The 10,035-nt window shown below is 28.2% G+C and overlaps 1 protein-coding gene across 4 annotated transcripts; it reads right to left on the bottom strand.

Moving 5' to 3' along the window:
* Positions 1 to 1,281: 1,281 nt before the first annotated feature.
* On the bottom strand, positions 1,282 to 4,962 carry LOC136783040 (uncharacterized). Of its 4 annotated transcripts, XM_066742834.1 has the most exons (6): positions 4,257 to 4,962; positions 3,886 to 4,100; positions 2,817 to 3,023; positions 2,369 to 2,732; positions 2,094 to 2,291; positions 1,282 to 1,734 (listed from the first exon to the last, which is right to left on the bottom strand). In XM_066742834.1, the coding sequence occupies exons 2-6, from the start codon at positions 3,918 to 3,920 to the stop codon at positions 1,291 to 1,293; spliced, it is 1,248 nt and encodes a 415-aa protein (XP_066598931.1). In that variant the 5' UTR covers positions 3,921 to 4,100; positions 4,257 to 4,962; the 3' UTR covers positions 1,282 to 1,290. The 4 variants fall into 4 exon arrangements, 3 of the variants coding, with proteins under 3 accessions (XP_066598931.1, XP_066598932.1, XP_066598929.1); XM_066742835.1 differs by lacking the exons at positions 3,886 to 4,100; positions 4,257 to 4,962 and having other exon boundaries at positions 1,282 to 2,001; positions 2,817 to 3,146; XM_066742832.1 differs by lacking the exons at positions 3,886 to 4,100; positions 4,257 to 4,962 and having other exon boundaries at positions 2,817 to 3,146.
* Positions 4,963 to 10,035: the final 5,073 nt, after the last annotated feature.

Here is a 10,035-nt window from a genome sequence, read left to right as displayed (position 1 = left end):
ACTATAATTTCATCGTTATATTTCGCTTATTTCCGTAAAATCTGAATTTCTTTAGTTTATTATTGATTATTGTAAGTCAATGGCCATTAAAAAAAATTTAATCTTAAAAAAAAAAGAAAAGTACCGTTCAGGAATCGAACCCGGACCCACAAATCGCCACGCGATTACCTTACCGCCTAGACCACGAGGCTTCTTCAGTGCACCATAAACAGATAGCCTTTTTAAGGGCTTGAAATCTTCTTTTAAACCATATAAATAAACGAGCAACCGACAGCTTTATTCATTATTATTCTGTCATAATGGTACACAAATTAAGGAATAATTATATTTTGAATAGTTTTCAAAAGCTTTTCCAATAGCCAAGAACGAAGATAAATAATCAATTAACGCTCGCAGTTTCCGTTCTTGGTTATTGGAAAAGCTTTTGAAAATCTACATTATATAATTATTCTTTATTTTGTGTACCATTATGATAGAATAATAATGAATAAAGATGTCGGTTCTTCGTTTATTTATATGGTTCAATAGAAGATTTCAAGCCCTTAAAAACACTATCTGTTTACGGTGCACTGAAGAAGCCTCGTGGTCTAAGCGGTAAGGTAATCGCGTGGCGATTCGTGGGTCCGGGTTCGATTCCTGATCGGTACTTTTCTTTTTTTTTTAAGATTAAATTTTTTTAAATTGCCATTGACTTACAATAATCAATAATAAACTAAAGAAATTCAGTTTTTACGGAAATAAGCGAAATATAACGATGAAATTATAGTTAAAATAATTATTATATATCAAATACGCATTTCCTTAATTTATTATTGATTTAAATAAGTCGACAATGCTGATAAATAAATATGCTGAAAAAATCATGTATAAAGGCATTGGCCTGCAAATATAAATGACATCGAATATTGGTAGATTTTCGGCAAAGCGAAACGGAAAGATTTTGCCTCGACTCCTCTGCTAGAAGCTAACAGCGAGAAAGACAGAGAGGTCCGAGAAAATATCTCCGCTCTCTCTTTATTCCGCTTTCTGGCAACAATGCATATATGTTTTACCCTATTCTAAGCTTAACGCTCGTGCTTCGTGGTCTCTTCCGATAGATGGCGTTAGGGGTTAGATGGACCTGAGACACGCGTTTGCCAACACCAGCGCCGCCTACCGGTAGGGATTGCCTCGGGACCTCGCATGAGCAATCTCCCGTTTCATCTCTGATGTTACCAATTAATTCTTATATAATTTTAGAAACTGCAGTGTTAGAAACTGTCAACAGCTATATATGCCAGATTTTTTCCATCACTTTTTTACAAAACATAATTTAAAGACAGAAAAGAGATAAGCTTTTTTAAATCTTTCTACATTTTGATAGTTTATAAAATACTGTATATACTCACTGATAAAGGAATTTATGTTTGGTTTTTTTCCTAAATTTGCATGTAATTTTCTATTATATGATTCTGAGTAATTATTAGTTCTATTAATCAATTTGAAAACTGAAAATTTGTGGGGTTCAACCTCGTTAATCCAAAAGTTTTCATAATATTTTAAATACTTTTCAAAAAACATTCCAAATTGGGACTGTATATCTTTTTTCAATTGTTGAAATACACCTCTTACATAAGCAGGTGGCAATAAAGCTAGCAATGTTAATTTTCTTATAATTAAAAATCTTTCTGGGTATAACAATTTATTCTTGGTTTTACTTATTATTTTAAGTTTTTGGGCCTTCTTAATTAATGCCTTAAAATAAATAATAATGAAGAGTTTAATATGAGATGAACAAATATAGTAGATATTAGACTTCATTATATATAATCTCAGAAACGTATCGTGAAACGTAAACTGCTTTTCTAATATTGTTGGATTAGTAATTTCATCACACTCCCATACAGTGCATATTGTTTTAAAGTCTTATTATTAAGTCATTTTTTAGTCATCTGCGTTTCGAAATGATATTAAATATGAGCTTTAAAATAATGTGTCCTCTATGGGAAGTGCTGGCGCAGGCTACAAAAAAAATATATCGTTTAAACTGATTCACTATTTAGATACACACATATATATAGAAAATATGTTAGTAATATAACTCACAAACTTACTTGTGAAAAATGGAAAAAGCAATGTGTAATTTCTACACTAGGATAAGCTATTTGTATGGCATTTGACATAGCTTGTTCATAGTCAAGCATTATTAATTTTGGTTTGAGAGTAGTAAAATCATGTTTTAAGTATTCAAATGTCTCTAAATAATCCAGTGTGCGTCTGTTCTTCATGAGAATCCAAAAACACGGAATAGCCTAAATGAGAAAGTAAAGTAATTAAAAATCTGCAGCCTTTTTACAAAAAATAATACAATTAATAATAAATGTTTTACTTTATTTGGATATTCATTTATTGAAATTAAAATAGTCAGTAATTGTATGTTTTTGTCTTTCAAATTAGGTATTGCTTTGAATGTTCCATCGATAAACATACTTTCTGCAGATTGCAGTATACTTTGTATAAAATTGAAATCATAAAATACTATATTTAATATGTTTGTAGCATCGTTTCTTAGTACTTTTGTATTTAATTTAATTTTATCTGAATTTGTTTGTTCTTTGGTTATATATTTTGCTAAGTTATTAAGATTATTTTCCTTTAAAATAATATTTGATTTATCACTAATCTTTTTAATATAACGCTGAAGCGTTCGCCTGCAGGTGGTAAACGAGGTTTCAGCTTCAATTTCTTGATTACTAACCCAGAAATTATTTAAATATTTATTACAAAAACGAGAAAAATGATCATTTTATGATATATAATTATATGTGTATACTTACTTCATAACAACGAAATTATAAATTTGTTTAGGCTTCGTTCCATTAATTTTTGCTGATTCTTTCATTTTTTTATAAAATACAGACTTCTTATTGTTTATAATATTGGGCTCATGGTTATGAAGTATGTCAGATGGATGAAATTCATTATTATAAAAACGTCCATTAGCTTTGCAATTGAGCTCTTTATATTTTATACAGTACAAATATCTGAAAAGAAAAATATTTTCAAAAGAATCTACAAAAATATAAAATAATCTAACCCTTCTATATATATAATCAGTACAATTTATCATTTGTGCTTTTTTTAATGAAGTATCTGAAGTCATTAAAAATCCATAAGTTTCTTTCCTTCTTATTTGCACTCATACTTTATATGAAGTGTTTAAATGCTTTTCACAAATATCTAAGAACTGTTAATTTCTAATTAGATCTAAAACTAATATGTAACGTCTAAGCGTAAAATTTGTTTTGACAAACAATCATGTATAAATAAATATTTGCATGTATGTGTATGTGCGTGAAGACCTGCCAAACAAGATTTTTGCGTGAACGTTGCCACCCGTTGCGTGTTGAAATGTGAAAACATTTATTACTTTCATATAAAATAAACACAAATATAATAAAAAGAAACTAAGAAGTTTTAAATATTACATATGGCTTTATTAACCACATGAAGAAATGATAAAATTTACAAACTTTCATAAAATCAGTATATTATTTTAATTTTTAGTACACATTTATCAAAACCTTTCTTTTCATATTCTTATTTTATATAAATAAAAAAGCTTATAAATGTAAAGTTATTTAGCACTTAATTAACGATGCATTTAATATATCCAAAATTATCCATAATATAATAAGCTCAATATTAAAGATAATAAGAAATTGGTATTTTTTAAAATATGAAAGATATTGTGCAAAAATGATTAATATTCAACTTTAAAAAATGTATAAATTTATAGCTTAAAAGTAAGTTCATACTATACATATTTAAGCTCCATTATTTATTATAGATAGATACTCATCAGAGAAGGTAATAGAAAAATTGATATTAATAAAAAACCAATACCTGCTAAATGATGGAGAAATTGAATTTATTGTCATAAATAGAGAGGATAAATAAATTGATTAAAACGTATGTTACACCGTTCCTTTATTATTTCATCTTTTTGTAGCTTCTGCATCATATACAATTTATTTGAAATTCTATTTCTATAGTATATTCAATATAGTCTTGTAAAGATAGAACTTTATATTTTTCAAACAGCTGTCAGTTTACAAAATCTGAAAAATATAATAACCATATAGTATATTAAATTATATTGCAATAGAGTAATGAATTGAGGGACGAGCCTCTAATTAAAATCATAAAAATTCGTAAGAATGTAGAGAGTGAAATGTATTTTGTAAGACTTAAGGTTAATAATTATTTTACTCAACGGTCAAGTCAGTTAGATGCAAGTCATAATCTGTAATTATATATGTATCCAAATAAAAATTTAGAATTGACAGTCAAAATATATAGAATTATATGAAACTTGAGACGTGTGCCAATAGAAATTTTACACTAATTTATATATTATATTACATTAACCAGATTACACATTTCTTACTAATTTTAAGTCCACAGTATTACTTAAATGGACTGAAACTCATACACAAATAACAATTATTTTTCTACGTAAAATACTCAGCATAATCATCAAAAGCTCTGACACTTGAATTTATAATCCAGTTTCTTATCGTTAACCTCAGTTACGCTTATCCATTAACTGTTAAAGGTATCGCTGCAGTTTACTCTTGCTTACACATAATTGAGGAAAGTCCAACATTCATTTAGAATAACCTGCAAAGTAAAATCTACATTTTAACAAAGAATTTTTCTCTCTTATACTTCCATACTAATTTATTCATGCAGAAAAATAAAAATACACAATAACTTATCTGGTATTATATTTCTGTGTATAAAAATTCCATATAATTTATTATCTTGTTGTTGTTTTGTGTAATTAATCAACAAATTCTTTTTTATTATAATCTATCCTTCTGCTACATGACATTTTTTATTTATTTGTCACACTCACTAGCTTGTTCTAAATTGCAATCCGGCAGTGGAGAAATATACTGTAGTACAGTTTACACACACATACACGCAGCATATGCTTAGAGCGCACAGCAAATTTATACGAGAGCGTATCTTGAATAAAAGGTTTCAAGCCTTAGTGCTGCTAACCTCAAATAATTAAATTCCTGCTCACGGGTGGTAAAGTGTCGCCGTCCCGTAAAATGTCGCCGTCCCAAAAAATCATTGTTGGAATAACGATCGATGAACTACATGTCTTCTATGTAATAAGAAATACATATTCTTTTCGCATAAATATCAGTTTCTTCCAATTCATCACTCCATAAATCCGTATCTAATGAACTAGTACTGCTGTTAGAAGTAGAATTGATAATCCATTCTTATATATAATAAATAGAAAATATAATTTAAATTTAGGGGAAGATTCCGTTAAAAATTTTGAAAAAAAGCATTATTTTTAGAATTTTTATTTGTATAAAAGAATTTATTTTTAAAAATAGGATTCAACACATATTATTCTTCTATCAATAAAGAGTACCTTTCAATTGTATATATTCATACAAGAATATCCAAAATGGCGTCAGCAGCTCCTGTTAAACAAAATCATTAACTTGTCTACGCATGGCGCTCTACAGCCTTGCCAGTCTATTTATATAAATAAAAAAATGAAATATTATTAAGCTAGACTAATTTGGGGGATCCCTATCGTATTTTGATTTTCAAGGAACTTTCAAACGTGTAAATATTGGACGTTTTAAGTAAAACAAAATATTTTTACTTACAGCATTTTTTGTTTTACAATTTTATTATACCATTTAGATGTTTGGAGGTTTTTCAAAAATGAAACAACGATAAGGCCCCACGAATTTAGTCTAGTTTAATAATATTTCAACATTTTTTTATTCGGACGAGCTGGCAAGGCTGTAGAGCGCCCTACGTAGGCCGGTTCATAACTCTATTTAGCAGCTAATGAATGAATCATTACAAGCATACTAAAACATGTTGTGGTTGCTTCAAGTTGAAAACATAATTAATTGAATAATAATACAGTCTAAAGGAGTGCGTAATTAATCTATTTATTAACTTATATCAAGATATGTTACTAGAAAAAATTTTATATGTACCTAAATCAATTTAAACAAAAATTCTTTGTATTAATTATATGACCAAACGATAGTGGCATTGCGCGACATTTAAAAATAACCGTATAAGCTGAGGTTTTTGGAAAATTTATTATTTAAATAACAATAAGTAAATTATAGGTGGTGGGAAAAGGGAAATAAAAAAATAGACGGATAATGTATCACAAAGTGAGAAATAAATTTTCTTTATAACTACCCATTTAAATACTTAACAGAACCGTTTTCTAAATATATTTATAGGGGGTAGTAACAGATTTATTTTGCTCATTCCATGTATAATCTTGAAGTAAATTTAAGATGTACGTACTACATACTTGTATATAATCTTCAATAAATTCTTCGATAATTTCCTCTGACATTTTTTGGGTCTAATTATTCAAACTAAATTGCCTTCGGTAAACGTGTTCTTTATGCGTTTCAGTTTTAAGAAATTTCACGAGGCTTCATTTGTTATTTGTTTAACAATTCAGTACCTACTTATTACACGCTTTGCTGTAGGCGTTCTAATAGTGTTAGTGGCAATTACATATTTGTGCGAACGTATCACTCTTTTGTACTACTTTCTTATTTATCTGTATTATATTTCAAATAGATAGAATATTTTAAACTTGTAGATTATTATAGCGCTGAGATAAAAACATAAATATTTTGAAGTTAAATCAGAGAAAAATAAATTTGTGTAAATTTTTCATTCAGTTATATGTTAAAATATAAGAACTTAAATTTTTTTGGCCTCGTAATTGCTCAAACGGGTATAGTTAATTTGCAAAATGTAAAAAACTGATATTTCCATATTTCTTAAATTAACTATTAATATTTATATTTCAGTAATATTTTATAAATTTGAAAACGTCCGTTCTTCCATATACACATATATGTGTTGTGCGGTATAGTAACTACTCATTTACGATTAATTTCGAAGCTGAAATTTTATTATTTTCTATTTATAGTTAATTGTGAATGAAGCCTGTACACAAAATTAACTTTAAGTCTGCATTAGTTAATGCTTTTTAAAATAAATATTTCATTTTCCCAAATGGTATACTAATTTGTAAGATTAATATTACAATGAAATTGGAAAAACTGACAAAGGGTGGGATACATTCATAGAGTTTGTACTGTTAATTGATGCTAGAAGTTAGCATCAAAACGTTGCATAAAAAGCACCTTTAGATTTAGCGCGCTCTTCTTCAAAAAATTCTGGGAAGGGGAACAGTCCATAAAAGCTCGTGTCCGGTAAGGCCTTTCTTGATTTTGATGCATTCATTTTGATAACATCAGGTCGCGTACACGGCTACCAAAAGTACTACCCTTGGCAACTCTGCGCAAAAGAGACACTTACCTAGCCTATATTTTTCACTGTTCATTATGATTCTCGGTACTTGAAGTTTTCTTGCAATAATAACGGAACGCGTCTATTGTATAAATACATCAAAAGTAAACAATATCAGGTATGGGTAGGACATATGAATACGTTCTTGAAATATATGTTACACCCTGGAACGAGCGGAACATATATTTTAATAACATGAAATTACGTCCTCCGGGCATGATGTACTGACACAGCGTTGCCAAGTGTAGTATAATTATACTACCGTAGTATAATTTTCCTATAGCGTAGTATCCTTAGGATACTACGCTACAGTTTCTGTTCCCTGCTGGATCCTACGCTATAGTTTCTGTTCACTGCGGGATCCTACGCTACAGTTTCTGTCCTTGCGGGATACTACGTTTTGGCCATTAATCTTGAGTCTTGGCGAGGGGAAGTTAGAATCAGAGGGGCGAGGGGATTTTTAGGGAGTTTGTCCGTAGCTGTCAAATGGCGCGATTAACCCTCAATTTTATATCATCAACAAAAATAATATTTTCGGAAAACGATTGTGGAAAAGAAGGAAGGATTTTAATAAATAACAGAGAAGACAAAATATATCAGATGAGTATAAATTAATAAAAAAAATGAAAATTATTGTGAATTTTTAAGAAAATATACTTTGTGGTTATTTTATTTTTGTTACAGTTGAAATCCGGTTATGATGACTTTCAATTAAGGAAAAAAGTAATTATAGACTAATAAATGAAAAAGTATTAAAACATGAAGCACTTCTCTGTATGGCCCAGTCATTTCAAGAATTGTGACTTAATGTTATAATAGTGAATGTGTAAGCGATTAGTGCATATACAACAAACTCTTATTGTAAATTTAATAATCTTGTATGACAATGTTTTAATTGCTATTATTTTAAATTAAAGCTAGTTTAATTAACATATTTTTATTTCATCCCTTTCTCAAAATTCTAAACACATGGTAATTACCTATTCTTGTAGTAGTCATATATTCGTTAAATTACATACAAAATTACAACTGTTTTATATTTGTAAAGCATAGCTGTTTGTTGCAATGATTTTTATTATTCAATGTGAGACAAATCGCATTTTGTTTAGGCAAATGTCTTATTTATCCACCACATCCTTCCATATCTTATGCGACATTTATTTGGCTCCGTTGCACTATTTTCTTCCAGTCTATATCATATAACATTAATTTTCTAATCATTTATACATACACACAGATCTAATAATACTGCTGATCTGCAATTATTTTTGTAATTGTTGAAATGATTGTTAAACCATTATCTTGTTTAATTTGTAAAATGGACATTTGAATGATGCTATTAAAATTTGGCAACTTTTCTGCGAGATATGTTCTGATAATATTTGTGAAGATAAAGTTCTTTAAAAGGTATATGTATACTGCTGAGTTCATCTTGTTTTCAGCTTTAAATAGTTTTCCAACTACACGCATGGATATCTATTTTGAATATAGAATACATATTTCATTACATCTATTATGATATTGTTAAGATTGATAGAAAGATATCAATTCTTTGAAAATGATATATTATATATCTAGTAACTGGATTAATTAAGGTTTTAGAACAGATAAATTTCACAAACAAATAGGACTAACAAAATATGTATTATATATTGAGGAAGGATATCCAAATGTGAATTATTTGAAGCTAAAAGCAAGATAAATTCAGCAGTATCCTTAAATGTATTGGAGAACAACATCCTCTCAAATTTAAAGAGAAGATATCCTATGGAAGAGATGCCAAACATTATAAGTAAAATAATTCAAGTGTCCATTCTTCAACTTTAATAGAACAATGGTTTACCAATCATCTTGACATTTATAAGATTAGTCAATAGAATAGCTATATCTGAGTGTATATAAAAATAGCAAAAAATTAATCGTATATTTTGAAAACTAAAAGAAAGAATTAACAAGGCAAATAAATGTTACATAAGATATGGAAGGATGTGGCGGATAAATAAGACATTTACCTAAACAAAATGCGATTTGTCTCACATTGAATAATAAAAATCATTGCAACAAACAGCTATGCTTTACAAATATAAAACAGTTGTAATTTTGTATGTAATTTAACGAATATATGACTACTACAAGAATAGGTAATTACCATGTGTGTTTAGAATTTTGAGAAAGGGATGAAATAAAAATATGTTAATTAAACTAGCTTTAATTTAAAATAATAGCAATTAAAACATTGTCATACAAGATTATTAAATTTACTATAAGAGTTTGTTGTATATGCACTAATCGCTTACACATTCACTATTATAACATTAAGTCACAATTATTGAAATGACTGGGCCATACAGAGAAGTGCTTCATGTTTTAATACTTTTTCATTTATTAGTCTATAATTACTTTTTTCCTTAATTGAAAGTCATCATAACCGGATTTCAACTGTAACAAAAATAAAATAACCACAAAGTATATTTTCTTAAAAATTCACAATAATTTTCATTTTTTTTATTAATTTATACTCATCTGATATATTTTGTCTTCTCTGTTATTTATTAAAATCCTTCCTTCTTTTCCACAATCGTTTTCCGAAAATATTATTTTTGTTGATGATATAAAATAGAGGGTTAATCGCGCCATTTAACACCTACGTACAAACTCCCT

This window comes from Prorops nasuta, unplaced genomic scaffold (assembly GCF_024137725.1).
Source record: "Prorops nasuta isolate Cenicafe-Biocafe unplaced genomic scaffold, Cenicafe_Pnas_1.2 PNAS00031, whole genome shotgun sequence".
Classification (NCBI taxonomy): Eukaryota; Metazoa; Arthropoda; class Insecta; order Hymenoptera; family Bethylidae; genus Prorops; species Prorops nasuta.
The sequence above is the reverse complement of the archived record's forward strand: the minus strand, read 5'-3'. Positions and strand labels throughout refer to the sequence as shown.

Coding starts and splice junctions, on each gene's coding strand:
- LOC136783040 (XM_066742832.1), bottom strand. CDS start 3,142: ATGACTTCAGATACTTCATTAAAAAAAGCACAAATGATAAATTGTACT. Junction 2,733..2,816: donor TATAATTTCGTTGTTATGAA/GTAAGTATACAC, acceptor TTTCTGGGTTAG/TAATCAAGAAATTGAAGCTG. Junction 2,292..2,368: donor TAAATGAATATCCAAATAAA/GTAAAACATTTA, acceptor TTTCTCATTTAG/GCTATTCCGTGTTTTTGGAT.